Here is a 16,167-nt window from a genome sequence, read left to right on the forward strand (position 1 = left end):
AATAAGTACTCGAGTGGTGCCTCTGAGGCGTCGCTGAAAATTGAGATGTACCATTATTTAAAATATTCTTTACATTAATAGATGTGTCGGTATCTAATCAACTACTAAACATTTAAGTATTGTATGAGGTATTGTGTCAATAGTCAAAAGTTCCGTTTCGCCCAACGACAAATAAATGAAAAAATATAGAAAAACCTATAACAATATTTTAATTGTAAGGTTAGAATTTCAAAATATAATAAATTTAACAATGAAATTAGTCGTTAAAGATGAGAACATCTAGACTATTTCTATGTCGTTTTATGTTTCTTCAAAATCGGATCTTTTAAATTAGAATAACGATCGGAACACACAGCCGAGACAACAGTTTCGTGCGAATTAAAATAATTCCAGCGACCACCAACGCAGGGCGACAACAACATTTCTGTGACAGCTTTTGGAGTAGAAGTTCTGAAAAGATTTTTTTATCCGCTTTTGTTGAAGAAGCGCTTTTCACCAGCGTCGTTGAACAAGGCTGTACACGGGTAGACGCGAACTAAGTAAGTCAAGGCACATGAAGAGGACACCAGCCTGGAGTGAGAAAGAAAGAGGGAGGGTGTATCACTGTGAGGGTGCGTGCAGGTGAATCGTGACGCGTTTAAAAACAAAAAAAGAAGAGGTGAAAAGAAAAAAGAAAATAGAGGAAGAAGGGGAAAAAATGAGAGAGGCGTCTCTCTCCGCGCCGAGAGAGTCTGAATTTTCCTACTTCTGACGGTGAGCACGCCCTGGCAGTGTTATCCAATTATTCTAAGTTGTTAAGGCGAGTTAGGGCGCTTAAGGGACTAAATTAAGACATTCCGCGCGACAAATCTCCCAAGAATCTCAATTAACTTCTCCCCGGGGGTGCCGGTACTTTAATTAACTGTTTAATTTCGTTTAATTTGCATTCGCAATTGCATAAGCCACCGACGCCAGCCAGCGCGCACCGGTCCTGCAATACTTTCGCGACAGATCAATTAACTGTCGCCGGCGCATATTTGATACGTCTCGCTCTGTCCACCGCTTTAATTTTCGCCAACAAAGTTGCAATATATTCTCTTTTTCTATTTGAATGTTAACGTTGCTTCCAACATCGACGGCCATTAGTAGATTGCGGAATTTTATGCGAAATAAAAATTGTTTGCATCAACTGCAACAAACAAGGATTATATAAAAATTCCCTCCATTTTTTAACAATGTTCGTAAGCTGCAACTAATACTTTGATTAATACTGTCTATGACTAATGACTAATACTGTCTACTGTTTTAAACTCCAACCACTCATTTTTACCATAACTGCATAAAATCCGCAGTCTAGTCATTAGCAATGCTGTACAATTGAGCCAATCATAGATTTTTCAAAATTATGCAATAATCACCGGTCGGTAATGTGTTAAGAATGTTATCTCAATAATAACGGAGAATTACATAACTTCGCGCACTGTTAATAGCAGTCGATAAAAGTCGAGTAAATAGAACCCTTCGCTGAAAAGATCTTAAATCTTCAGAATAATGGTGCACGAGGGGCTAAGAACGTTATCTGACGCACAAAACCGTTCGCTAAAAAATGCTCAAATCATCAATTCGAGGGTTGGGAACGTAATCTTGAGCGCGACATCCTCGATCCCATACGTGTCAAAATTAATTGCGAATAACTCGGATCTGTGAATTCGTACGGGAGGGGACGAGGACGTCGGTGGGCGAGGAGTCAGCAAGATTTCGCTGATCGAATTGAAAGCCACGAGACGGTATAAAATGCGTTTCGCCTCGGCAAAGGAGCGAAACCGCTAGCGGCGTTGCCCGGCTCGGCTCGGCCTCGCGGTATCAATATCGAGCGGCAAAGGGGTAAAAAATTTGAATTGCATCGGCTCTTGTACACGTGATCGCGCAAAATCGCGGCGCGTAAACGCGTCGTCGCCGCGCGTCGGCGGACCCGATAGCGCCAGTGAACGGAGAGGGCCGGTTCTTGTTCGCGAGTCTCTCTCTTACCCGGGTCCGCAGCCACTTTCCCGGAAACAAAGCCGGGCGAATTCATAATCCGCTAATTTGTTCAAGATTTTTCGCTCGAGTGCCGTCGCTTGCTTTGTCGCGAATCCATCGTCGAGGCCTGGGCGCGCGTGGGGGCTCGCGTTCAAGCCGCTTTGAAGTACTAATCAGTATCGACCTGCGCCTACAGGCCGCACCCCTTATCCACTGCTTCCAGCATCGCCATCCGCCCACCCTGCTTCCAGCTTTGGGGTAGCGAGGAATTTCGCCCTTTTTTCCCGAGACTTTCCTGACAGAAACCGTGAACGGCAAGGGCGTGACGGATCTGGATGAGAATCCTGTCGATCTTCGACGATCTTCGCCGCGTTTCAACCAACCCTTCCGATGTACCAACTGAAGGTAGCCAAGATTGTGCGGGATTCGCTCATTGTCCGCAGGAGAGCTCGCCAAGCCGAAATTCGGACGCGAATATCGCGAATTTTGTTAATCTTTCGGGTCTAGAGGATTCGTAACTGGGGTCTGTAGCAGTCTAATCCCATAGGATTGGAACATGAGTTCAGCTGAGACTCTTTTAGGCCTCCCTGTTTCAACGCTCGTGCATGAGGTAGCTAATACTGTGCAACTTGAGAGTCTGTGCCAGCAGAGAAATTAAAAGATATGCAATGCTCGTGTACAGATGACAGCTAAGAATGTGCGACTTTGAAGTTTGTCCTAATCAGGACATTAAAACATGTACAATTTTCATATTTCAATCTTATTTACGGTCACGAATGTACTCGCGTTGTTATGTTCGATTGTTGCTCTCACAAAAAAGCTGCGAAAAAAGCTCCATTGATAAGATTTGACGAGAGAAGACAAGACATTCATCTTGCATTTAAATGAAGAACAGTTTCTCACTGCACGAGCTGGTTTTGAGTCCAAATCGCCGGTCAGCGAAGTGTTCTTCCATGAAGAATGTTCAAGATTGTACGATCTCAGATTGCCACATTGAAAATGATAGAGGTTTATAGAGGAAAAATTTCAGCTGGTAGACTTCCAATCGTCTACGTAGACTTCGCTCGTATTTCCGCGCGGGTATCCGAAAATCTAGGAACCGCGTCGATTCGTAAACTGTCCTCGGTTCCGTGGCAGCGATAAAGAATAGCAATCGCGGGCCCACGGAGCGTCTGGTGCCGCGCCGTTCCAAGACCGTTTGCACTTTCCCCGTCCCCGGGATGAAAGGAGTACAGGGGAACAATGGCGTGCCGATTGTGCCACGTTTTACGGAATCGCTTGCAAAGATGTGTTACCGGGACGATACCGACGCGGTCGTGGAGAGAGGAGAAGCAGCCGCGCGCGCCGCGCCAGGGTGAAAGCGGGAGAAAGAGGGAAACGGCGAGGGGAGTAGGGCGAACGTATACAAAATCGCTTGCAGAGGACAGACAGCGCGACCGAGGAGGGCATAAACGAGGAACAACGCCGTCGCGTGGCCGTGTGTGAGGGTGTAACGGAGACGGAGGAGGGAGAGCAAGAAAAGGACTGGACCGACGGGAGTGTGCAAGGAGACTTCTCAGGCGTTGATAGGCAATCTAGTTGATTGCCAACTTCAAACGAACCGAAAAAGCAGAGCCAGCCGAAGAGAGACCGAGAGGGAACCCGGGAGGAGGCAAGCGAGCTAGAGAAGGAGACGAAACAGCGCACAAACCGTTGGAAAAGGCAAAGCTGCGACACCGAACCGGCTTGAATCTCGGAATTTTTAGACAATGCGATCGCAGTGGATCCTGCGTCGCCGTTTCTTCTCTCTTCCTGCTACCGATTAACGTCGCGCCCGGCGAATTGATCATTCGTAGTTAATCCTCCCACCGTTTGCCCCCTCTCCAACCGTTCCTCCAGCAGCCATTGTTGCGGTTTTTCGCCTGGCCATCGAATCCAGTTGAAACTTATTCGTGAACCTGCGATTTGATGCGCGGTTCTACTAGAATAACTCTGTTTATTCTCAGCATTCTTTGTTGTATTTACTTGTTCGAGAAGTTTCGCAATGTGCACGTTGATCATTGTTACATAATACAAATTTAACCTATTAAACAGACTAAATAAATTTCTATTCCACTTGAGTTTGTTTCAATTCAGGTAGAAAATTTTGCATAAAGATCCGCAAAGTCTACTAATAAGCTATAACAATTTGTGTCTTTGTTTATGCACACAGATTCAAGAAGATTTATTTAAAATATACATTCCAAATCCTGTAAATCCGAATTTCGAAAAAAAGAACAAATAAATACACAACGTCGGGAACTTTTTCCGGATGAAAAGTTTATTGGAAAGATCCGCGGACGAATTTGTAATCGACAATTTAAGGGTTGGCGAAGCAGTTGCAAAATCAATGTTGATTGGCCTGGCGACAGCGAAATTTGTTAGCCCGGTGAAGTGTGCAAACAAGTTCCGAGGCTTCTTACCCCGGATTTCGGCGCAGGAGGGTCCATTATGCGCGAAGAACAAAAGACTCGTGATCGACGAGCGAGCCAGACAGAGCCATACCAGCCCCGTTTCAAACCAGGCGGGCCCAGGACGAATTAGCAGCGTGACGACGCGCAATCGATCCCACGGCGATCGATATAATTTATTATCGGGAGAGAATCGAGCAGTTGGCCGTGGGGCTGTGTGCTCTCGTCTTTAAGTCTGCTGCCAAGATTTAAGACAAAAAGGGACGAATGAAGTGCGCCAAATAAATGCTGTACTGTAAGACGAGGTGCCAGAGTGACGTTTGAATGGAAGGGCAGATCCTTTGTGCTGCACCGGGAACCCGACACCCGAAAATCGTTCTCAAAATTCGTTCTACCGAATGAAATCCACGGCCACGCCGTCGTCGTCGTCACACTGTCATGTCGCGCTGATTCGCCACTTCGACCAAAAATATCGCCTCAGTCTTTGTCATCGTTCGCGCAAACTCTGCGCATTGTTAACCCCATTCTCTACATCGAATAAGAAAAATCGAACACGAAAATATTAGACAAACACGTTCATCAATGAACTCGGAGAACTATTTTTACACATTTTGTTGCAAGCAATCAGTGAACGAAAAATAATTCGTCTTTTGTTTGCGAACCGCGGAGAAAGCGATCGTGTCAATAATTTTATAAACGGAAGATAATGAAATCCACGGTATGTATCTGTTCGAAGAGGTTTCCGATCGATAATGTTTATAAACAATGGTTTGCAGAGTGAAAGGCGGGGAGAAACGGATTCTCACGAGGCGTGGAGCGACACGGTGACTCGGTGCAGGTTGAGAACAGTTTGCCGGAGTGCGGCCATTTTTACGTTTTGTCGAGGCTCTTTGTGTTTTGGTGAGACATTGCAGGTCTGCCCAACACTCAACTCATTATACCACTAATTATTCATAACGTTGGGGATTATTCTGACAAAAATATTCAATTCCCACAGTGCAGTCACCCCAGAGCGGAGCGCGCGGAGAGGCCTGCCCTCTTTCTTTCCCTCGAGTTCTTCCCTCTCCGTCTCCATCTAACTGACGCTAACACGCCGGACTCAAATCGTTCAGTCGATTGTCCTCCGTCGGCGTCTTCGTCGGGAGTTGTCGCGGGAGTCCCGATAATTAAACGTCCAATTTCCCGTTCGCCGGTGTCGCATTACGGCCTCATCGCAAACACAGTCTCTCTCTCGTGCTGTTTGTCCACGAAATTCGATTTCCACGGCGCGGCGCGGCGCGCGGCGGGGTCAGCTGCGTCTGGCCCGTTTCCCCGAAAAACGGGTCCTGAAAACCTCACACAATGGAATTTTCGCTCGTGCACATACACAGAGGCGACGGCGACAAAGGTGCGCGTCGATTTTCGGTAACACGATCTTGAGTGGCTCTCTGTTAAGCGATAGCCGTAAGTGGCACGTTAAGTGCTCGTTTCACGCCGGGGCGACGATACGCCTATTAATTTACTTCACCGTTCCTGACGCCGAGGGTCGTTCGTTCACGACGAGTCGGAAGATTGAAACGCAATCCCGGTGATTGCCGATCAATGCGTTATTACGGCGCATCGGTGCGTCGTTAGCCCTGTCCGACTACGCTCGGCAACGCGGAGCCCAGTGAAAAGGTGCCGGTGAAACATTAAGTCTTTTAGACTTGCTCAAGGATTTTTTCTAAAAGCGCAATCCCCTTGAAAAGACGCCTTTGAAGATTTTCCTTCTGGATATTCTCGTTTCCAATTAGTATTAAATAGAAGCCAAGGTAACGAGTGCAAACAGGACTGTAAAAAGTTGTAACCAAGAGAGATCTATAGAATCCAGATAGAAATAATAACAGCTTCATGCAGATTTAAGTCGTGTCATTTTTTAAGAAAATTATACTTATGTATGGTGTGTAAATGGGGACTTTTAACGGTTGCGCGTCGATCAAATGGACGCAGCAGATGGCAATAACATTAATAACAATAATAACAGACCCGTGGAGATTGAAATCGCCTAGTTTTTAAAAAATTTTAAAAATGGGATTGTGATATATAAATTGTAACGAAGAAATCTATGTATAAGTAGAATCGTAGCAGACAGAAGTAATAACAGCTTCATGGAGACTTAAATCGCGTAATTTTTGGATAAAATTATACGTGTCGCGGATTAATCAGCGGGACTGTGATAAATTGCAATGAAGAAGTCTCCAGAATCGCTTCCTGGAAGTTCAAGTCTGATTTTCGAATAATACTATAAGCGTAGCGTATCGTGAAAATGTTTTTAACGTTCGCGTATCGATCATCGTTATTGTCGCAGAGTGTTGTTGTCGGCGGTGAGCCGCGAATTACGGAGTTGAACTGAACATCCCCGTTCCTCGGTAACATTCAAAGAGCAGCTTCGAAACTTTCTAGCGACGGTGTATATTTTAATTGGTTTCTCGAGGGGCTTTATTCGCGGCCAGTCGCGGAGTCGCCGCTGCAAAGGAGTTTTAAAAAGGAGTTTTCGCGGCTGTGCGGTGGGGCGGTGGTGTGTAGGCGGCTAGGCCGGGCGTTTGAAAAGTTCAAGTCACTTTCATTGTAAATTTCGCCGTCTAGATGCGCGGGGTTAACGACTCGGAGGTTGGCCGGGGGCCGATCCTTGTTCCCCCCGTGAACAGGGTCCGTTTCTTCGGTCGCGGCCAAGATGTAGGTCTTAACGAACGTGTAAGATTGAAAGAAGTGGTTGCTCGTTACTCGGCGACAATACCGGGCCACGGTTTGTGTAAAATTAATTATTAATTCTTCTTCGGCCAGCGGGGCCCGCTGAAAGAAACAGTTAGGAGGCTCCGTTCGCGGAATAAATGGTACGGTTCTAATTGTCGCGGGACAATGGGGGCCACGTCTCGCGAGTGAAACGACGTGACGGAGGAAACAATGTCATCTTAATCGTCATCTATAAATAAGCGGGGGCCGAGGTTTAATGATAATGACGGCGTCACGCGTCGCGAGGCACCGTCCGCCTCGGCGCGATACGCCATTCGCTGGAAAGAAACGGTGAGAAAATTTGCGTCCGTAAACGATTCGAGAGAGAGACGGCCTTTTCTTCCGGGTAGAACGTTAATAACAGCTTAACGCGTTACCTTTTCGACGGAACGGGCTCCGCTCGGTGAAAAGTCTGCCGGGAAATCGAGGATTAATTCATTATCGTTCTTCCGCTTTCGTTTGACCCATTAGTGCTTCAATTCCTCTAATACAATTTTTTTAATCGAGTCCCCGAATTGCTAAGTATAATTCGTCTTAGAACGGTACAAAAACAATGATACAAAATATTATCTCAAATGTACTGAGCTCAAGCGAGGACCGCAGCAAGCTTAACCCTTTGCACTCGAATGGCGAGTCTGTGGCGCCACTAAAAATTGCCATACCATTACTCAAAACAGCTTTAATATCATTAAAGTCTGTATCCTATAAATTGTAAAAAGCTCAACTGTTATTATAAGAAAACAGCTTCAATTTGATGTGCACAATGTCAAAAAGATTACATAGAACAATAATGATCTGGGTTCAAACAAATATCTTGATTTTGGAATTCAAATTGCTTCGAGTGCAAAGGGTTAACACATCGACTGTCATCATGTTGGTCATACACGATTGACACGATTGTTTAAGCAGGTTATATAAATTTTCGTTGAGTTGTAATCGAGAAAATTGAATAAAAGTTTCACAAACTAAATTATTCGTGAGAAGAGGCATTTCAATTGACTAGTTAATTACAATCTGCAGGCCTGGAGGTTGTAACAGTTTTCTAAGGATGAAGGGGAACACGAACATGTTTCAGGATGTTGATTCGATAGGTAGGCCGCAAATTTGCCCGTCTTCTGCGAGGAAATTCATCGACGTTAATTTCGTAGAAGTTCGAAAGAAAGAAATTTCGAAAGTACCGTTGCAGTGCCAGGCAGAAACAGGAAGCGTTCAATGCCCGTCCTGAAAGGAGCTTGGATTGCCCTTGGATTGAAAGGAAAGGATTGAACGCTTCTCTCGGTTTCACACCCTGCGTGTTGAACTCGATCCCAACTCTAGAAACAACGTCAGCCAAAAAACATTCGTCCCGGGTATGCGAGGTCGCGAGTCCTATTTCATGCTAGGACGACAATCACTATGTGGTGCCGTGCTTCATTCCCTCGAAGCGGGTTTCAACGGTACTCTGCCCAACCAGAGCACTGTAAACTCTGGTACAACATTCTTCATACTTTTTACACTAATTTCCATGAGAATTCATGTAGAAGGGACGAACAATTCAGCCGTTTCATTCAAAGTAAGTCAATTATTTGCTAATTTCCGTGAAAATTCATGTAGAAGGGACGAACAATTCAGTCATTTCGTTCAAAGTAAGTCAATTATTTGCCTGCTTGGTTGAACCGTCGATACAATAATTATAATAACATTTATTATGGTTTAGATAAAGCGAACCTAACATTTTATAGAACTTTCTTTGATCGGCATCGTTCGATATCTGACATAATGTATAATCAGTGTCTGCTTCAGGCCAAAGTGTTCATCCCTTAAGCCAATTTTCGTTCTACGTCGACTGGACATTGATTTTCACAAAACCATTTACTTATTCGACTAATTTACATCACTAACCTACTTAGAATAATTAAGTAGTATTGTTCCTACATACCATGTAATCGTGGCATTATCGATGAATGTAAAGTTACATTGTAGGATGTAGCAAGTTCTGAAATAAAAGAGATAGAACTCTCTAGATCGCAGAAGGTTAAATAATTTTTCTTCCTCTGTTCAAACAAACAGATGTTTAACCCTCGAACAACGGACCTTTTTTTATAAGTATATAATTGACGATATTTAGGAATGTTTACAGGTTTAGTGATTCGAACATCCTTCAAGCTGAGGGCTCGTGGACACCCCCGCCCCCTAGTATTCTTAGGGTTAATCTCAAAGAATGCGCTCAGAAATGGGTTAGAAAAGGATGCGTAAGGATTTGAATGGTTCTGACCACTGCTGCTGTGAAATCGTCGAAAGTATCTGCTTTGCGAGGTTTAAATTGCTTGCAACACAAAGAAGACGTCGCACTGTGTGGTGTTTGACTCGAAAATGGGGAAAAAACTATTCTTGCTGTTACTGTAGATTTAAAGGTATGCTATAGTGAGTTGTTCAATTCGCATTTCGTCAGCTACATTAACTTATTATTTAGGCAATTAAAAGGACTTTTATTTCTTGTTTAAAAAATTTTCCAATTTTTATATTGAAACTTGTGGCCCTCCGAGCACTGATCAAGTTTTGTTTGAAACATTTTTTTCTTGAATTACCAAAAATCGTAAATTTATTCCTTATTATTTAATTCATATTTAGGCCATGCATATTTGCAACAACAAAAAATTTGTATAGGTTTTGAATGATCATATATGCGTACGTGAACTTGGAAGAATTTGGAATAAAATTCCAAATTATTAATAAAAAAGGTAATAAAAAAATTTTTAATGAAGTCTTAACATCCTAAATAAGATGACTGAACTATTGATTGTTTAAAAATATTGATAACTATGCAAATAAGTACGGCAACAAACTGGAAATTGTTGGAAAATGTAGTGTAATACTTACCATAAAAGTATCCACACTGCAAAAAACTACTCATAACTACACATAAAAATTACTATTAAATTTAAGAATGCGTTATAGCATGATCGGAAAGGCAACGCATGCTATAAAACTTCTTAACAGCGATTCATGAATGTACAAATGACCAAAAAAAATGTTGCACATATTTTTCATCAAACATTTAACAACCTTAAGTAATAATAAGATTTACAGCTTTACAGCTTATGTAAACGTAAAAAATTGACATTCCCTATCTTCGTGTCAAATATCACAGTGTGCGTCGTGAGAAAGCATGTTCAAAGTACCAGTCTAAGTTTAGACACTGCCCTAAGATCTATGTATAACGCGTTGACTGCTGTGATGGTCACTGGTGACCAAACCGATTGTCATAAAATTAGTAACACCGAATATATCGATCTATTCGTTCTGAAATGAACTGAAGTATACATAGTATACGACTGAAACTTCCTTATCAAGCAGCTAATAATAGTTATTAGTAACTCTGTTCCTTTATACAAATGAAATATTCAAGGGTTGTGAGGGATGAAATACACGAAATTTACGCGGCAGTGAACGTGATAACGGATCGTCCGATGGCGTTCAAGATTCTTGAATTTCGTGGCAGAAGCTAGGTGTGGGAGGCATTAGGTATCGAATTATCGGAGGCCAATTAGGAAAGAAGCGACGAGACTATGGACTCACCATGGGGTGGCGTGTGCTGAGTCGGACTGTGCTGATGATGATTCGCGGTGACGGCGGTGCCCGGAAGTACGTGCTGCGCGTGTGCCGCCGGATGCACGTTGACGCCGGCAGGCGAGGCCGGAAGTTGTCCCGGTTGATGTACCTGATGATGAGGTACATGGTGGGCTGGGTGGGGGTGGGGCGGCGGCAGGAAAGCAGCGGCGACGGCCGCCTGCGCATTCAGGTAGGCCATCCGCGAGGCCGTGAGGTTGCCCAGATTCCCAAGATTCCCCAGATTGCCCAGATGGTTCGTCAGGCTGGGCATATAGTCCCATAGTTTGTGATGAGGCGCCGCTGGCGCGTACGAGACCGCTGAGACGCCGGCCGGCGGCGATGCCTGGGGTGAGCCCCGATCGGTGCCGCTTCCGTTTCCGGCGCCGTTCAGGCCCAGCAGCTCCTGGATCGCGAACGGCGATCGCTGCGGCATCTTTGTACTATCCTCGACGATCCTGCTCCGCTCAAAACAACATCCTCCGCTCGTCTAATCTCGTTAATCGGTGTTCTCGTTTGTGACGTTATCGACACCTCTAATCTGTCTTGATCACCAACCACCGACAATCAGATTGGTAATGCTACTCGTTGCGTTTCGATTACAGCGCGGCTGCTCCTTCGCCTCCTCCTAGGAACTATCTTCGCGGTGCTAACGTTCGGCTACTTCGAACGGCGCGGCGACGATTTATAGTTTATATTCGTTGATCAATTCGGGGCGTTTGATGCACGGAGACGATGATCGGCGATCGAGGATCGATCGAAGGGGGCACACAAACAGGAAAGAACGAAGCCTGTGGCGCGGCTAGGCCCTGGCATAACGGTCGACGGGGTCGCGTCGTCCGACGGTTAGCGACGCTGCTCCCAATGTCCTCGACGTGGCTCGATGTCGGCTTCTCTGGACTCCGGGATTCTAGCGTAGGCCCGTTCGCAGAGCCTCTCTCGGTTCGCAAAAATATACAAGCTAGTTCGCACGGAAAGAGAGAAGTCGGAGGTTGTTGGACCCGCCGGCGGTCCTAAGTGTTCTCATAGATCTCCATCATTGGGAACGCCTCGAATGGGGATAATCGTTGAGCGGCGTGGATTTATCAAGTGGTTAGCGTGACGTGTTTTCGATTAATCTTCGTTGTAATGAGTGAAGCTTGCTTGTCCCGTCGTCGTGGCGAGGGCACCTCGGGGCTGTCGGCGAGCGACGGCAACACGACAGTGACGACTCCGGAAACAAAACGGCTCTTCTCGTTCCGTCGATCGAGCAAACACCCTTTTCGTTTCGCTTTCACACCCGAGAACACAACAATCTACTGTTTTTATCAACTACGCGTCTAACTAAGTGTCACACTGACTGTCGTCCGAGTCCGTCTTCGTTGACTGGATGTTTTCGTTGTGATCAGGTACAGATTCCCGCCGTTCCTCGCTGCTCGACCAACCGCCGGTGCAGTTGCCTGTTGTGTCCAGCGAACCCGTTCGACGACAATTAGAACATTATCTCCGGCCTGGAATTCTATTCAGGCTCTCCCGATAGCACGTGACGAGCTCATTCACCGAACAAAACTCTCCTCGGAGCCTTAGCGATGCGCGCGGAGATTCGTGGAACCGCTTCCTTTCATTCTACTCGCGCGGGGATTGAATTTCAAGGGCAACAGAGTCTTCCTGGGCACGGCGCGCGCTGTTTCCTCCAACGAACCAGAAACGCACTGGCGCAGATACTTGGAACAGACCTCTCTTCTTCTTGTAGTCCGGGGGGATCGCGGGAGAACGTCGATCAGCTAACTCGGCCCATCGGCTGGCCACAGATCCTTCCGATCCGTCCTCTTTCGTTTCTTTTCACTGTGACTCTGACTCCTGGCTCTTCATGGGTACAGAACACGGAAAACTCGTTCCACGTAGCACGTCACGGGACCCGTCGGACTCGGGCTAACTCCACATCTGCCGACAGTGTATCCTGTACTCGATGATCGGACCAGTTTGTGCACCGCGTGGACACCGATCCCTGACGGATCGCCAACCGCGTTGACTCGAGAGAGACTCGATTCGGAGGAAGGGGACTCGCAAAGACGTACCACGGTGGAAACGTGTGCGTCCAACTTGTGTTCGGGATTCTGTCCCGGGTACGATGACGTCTGTCTGTCGTCGTGGCGCAACCGTGTCGTCGTCGCGGCGATGGGCAACTGAGCTGTCGAGCAGCACGGGGTTGCTCGACTGCGCGACGACCAACGAAGAAGGGAAACCCCCGGGGGCGGTTGTGCGCCGTACACGCACCCACACACGCACACACCCCGTCGCGGAGGGTGGCGTTTACCCAACCCACACACCACCTCCGAGTACAACTCTTGCCCCCTCCCCCTGGATCCCTTCCCCTACGGCACACCGCCTGCCTCCCTTTCTGCCCGGTGCACACGCGAACCCCACCACCCGGGCCCTTCTTTTCTGCACTCGTCGACCCCTCGGCGACAAAGGCGCCTCCGCTACTTTGCGCGCCGACAGTGGCCGTCTCGCTTCGCGGATTGGTCGGTTTTTTGAGACGGCCAGCCGGGTAGACATAGCCCTAGTTACCAGCGGGAAGGTGGGGTCTACCGAAGTCGACGCCTCGAACGGCTACGCCTACGACAGACCGGTTCACCACGGGGAAAAGATCTCGTTCCCGGAGAGAGGATGCCACCGAACAGGTCTACCGCCTGAACCGCGCGTTTTCGATCATTGATCTGGCATTACGCGGCTTCTACGTGCCAACGCGCCACCTCTCGACATCGACACGTACCGATCGCGGTTTTATGAATATTGTTTCAGCTTCTGGATCAAAAGCACGACTGCTGTAGCTCCAGGTAGGTACCGCTGATAAGAGCAAGAATAATAAATCCATAGAAATATGAAGAAAATCTTCAGTGTCGAGGATCAAGCGCTGTATATCGCGGGCTACCCTGAAGAAGGTACTCCGAAATTAAAATTATTAGTAATAAAAAGGTTGAATGAACATCGCAAACTTGATCCAGCGAAGGACGATTAATTTGCGCAGAAGTCTGTTTACGTCGGCTAAACAATCGTAGCTCGGAAGTCTCGTCGGCTCGGGAGGATCATTCTCGCAGGAATTGTGGCGTGGTGAAACCGGCTTTCGCCCAGAGGCTTTATTAACGGAGTGGGAGTGGTCTCGGCACCGGCCAATCAGAAAGCGCCACTTTCAACCCTCATTGGCCGGGACGTAAATCGATTTATCACTCAACCCGTCTGCGTCCGACAGGGGAAACACGCCCTTAAGGCCGTCCGGCTTAAGGTCGACTCTTCTCGGTTCCCTCTCGCGACGCTCAACACCGCCAATTCCACTTGGGGAAAAGGTGGTGGCGTTGATGGTGGTGGCGGGCCCAGGTGGCGGGGGTGGCCCGAACCAAACGCAGAAAGGGTGTGGAAACTCCTGATCTCCGGCGGCGAGTGTTCCGATAGTGTCGGAGGGAATTTTTTCGAAAGACTCCCGGCAGTTCCTCCCGTCCTCGGATCCACGTTCCGAAATTGAGCCATTTTCCGAAACGAGGATTTTCCTTCGCCCCTCTAGCCGCCGCCGCGCCGCGACGCCTATCCGCCTATTCATCCACCACCACGGGGCTCATTCTTCCTCCTGGACATTCTATATCTTCTCCATGATCCCGCTTCTTTGAATCTCTCTTGTCTTCGAGACGAAGGAAATTGTCTTCGATGGGAACCCCGGATTGGACAATGAGCGACCTCTGCTTCGAGCTGTTTCGCCTCTCTTTATGACAAATCAGGGTCCAACCGAAGCACTGCTCCCACGGAATAATAAAGCGAATCCTCGCGATGAAGAATTTAGTTATTTACTAAATAGTAAAAGTCTTCTAGGCAATTTCTCAATATTTTAGCTGTACGATAATTAAGTATTCTTCACTTTTTACAAAATTCTATACTTAAATCTGCTTTGAAAATTTAGCGAACGTGTACAGTTTTACCATTCTGTCACTGCGAATAATTTTTAATGAAATTATTACTCTAAAAAGAAGGTCGAAACTATTTTTGCTGTACACGAAACGTTTTCCTTCGTTTAATCCCTGTAGTTAGCTCTTCAGCGCACAATTTCGTTTCTCAGGGAAAATAGGCAAACTCAATTCCCGTCCGCGAAGGGATCACACGATAAAGTCCTGGTTTGTGTTTGAAAACGCTTTTAAACTCGTAAATATTGAGTTGGAAAAGTCTATTTCGTGAATCAAACAATAAAATTTACATATTATTTATTCTATTCGAAAGTGTTCTTGTAATATTTTTATTTTTGCAAATAATATACCACCCTGCAATGCCTTCAGTTTGTTCTAACGTTTATTCTTGCAAATAATATCGTCTCGCAGCGCCCATATTACGATCTAACATTTATTTTTGCAGATAAGGTGAATATTCTAAAAATAATCCGAAGACTTCGTGGCCAACATAATAGAAGTTAATTTGAGCACCATAAGACAGGATAACGATCAGAAACGACAAGGATTAATTAAAAAGAGGAGCAACCATGCACGGGAAATCACGAGGTCGACCAAACGCTCCACTGAGAAACTTATCTGATGATTTTCCCGCGGAAGGAGAACCGTCGCGCGCATTTATCATTCGCATTTTCAGATGAAAAGCGCCACGACACGTGTACATTTACGCCTGTCCAACATTTGCCAGCAATAACTCCAAAGAAGCATAATACCCGAAGCTGAGATAGTCTTTTTATCGGCAAAAAAAGCTCGCGCAGCTTTCCATTGCGAAGGAAAAAGGAAGGGAGACAGACACGGGGATTTTGCGCGCGGAGCTTTGTTTCAGTAAAATACATCTCGGAGCTCCTGCGTTCATCTTCTCGGCCAAGGAAAAGTATAAGAGCAGCCTCTTCATTTCCAACCCTTTCCCGTTTGTTGCTTGTATCGAGAAATTAATGAACGTTTCGAGCCACGCTTTATTGGACAAAGTTCCTTTCGAGATAGACAATTACTAAATTTCTTCGCGCGACACTGTTCGCTATGCTTTTTAATCCGGTTGCCTCAGGGTTGAACGCTGCTTCGAAACTATCACGTTCGCTGGCGAAAACATTTTATTTCGTTGCTGCGAAGCATACACGTTTATATTAGGTTGTTAAATATGCGATTTCAATCAAACATAACTTTTCTCTAAATAAAACTTCTTCATTACATTAAGCACCGTTGTAATCATCATATTCTTTGTTATTTTAATTCATCGTATGATGAGTTTTTCGATTACAGTAAAAATGAAATTTTGTGGTACAATCTTCCACTTATTTATTTATAATGTGTGACGACTTGATTGTATTCACAATACGAGACTGCATACATATAGGGTGCTCAGGTTATTTCCGCCAAACTTGGTCAGCATATTCTACAAGCAAAAATAAGACAAAAATGTCGTAGACATA

The 16,167-nt window shown here is 46.0% G+C and overlaps 1 protein-coding gene across 4 annotated transcripts in view; it reads right to left on the reverse strand.

The window, feature by feature from the left end:
• Nucleotides 1-12,981, reverse strand: part of LOC143211045 (uncharacterized) — a 92,202-nt gene extending 79,221 nt beyond the window's left edge. For 3 of the 4 annotated variants that reach the window (XM_076428450.1, XM_076428452.1, XM_076428449.1), the window contains exons 1-2: nt 10,737-12,981; nt 9,097-9,153 (exon numbers count right to left, since the gene is read on the reverse strand). In XM_076428450.1, the coding sequence (XP_076284565.1) occupies nt 9,097-9,153; nt 10,737-11,202 (523 nt within the window). In that variant the 5' untranslated portion in view covers nt 11,203-12,981. The remainder of the gene's footprint in view (nt 1-9,096; nt 9,154-10,736) is intronic. The other variant, XM_076428451.1, reaches the window with a different exon arrangement.
• Between the last annotated feature and the right edge of the window lie 3,186 nt (nt 12,982-16,167).

This window comes from Lasioglossum baleicum, chromosome 7, assembly GCF_051020765.1.
Source record: "Lasioglossum baleicum chromosome 7, iyLasBale1, whole genome shotgun sequence".
NCBI classification, from domain to species: domain Eukaryota; kingdom Metazoa; phylum Arthropoda; class Insecta; order Hymenoptera; family Halictidae; genus Lasioglossum; species Lasioglossum baleicum.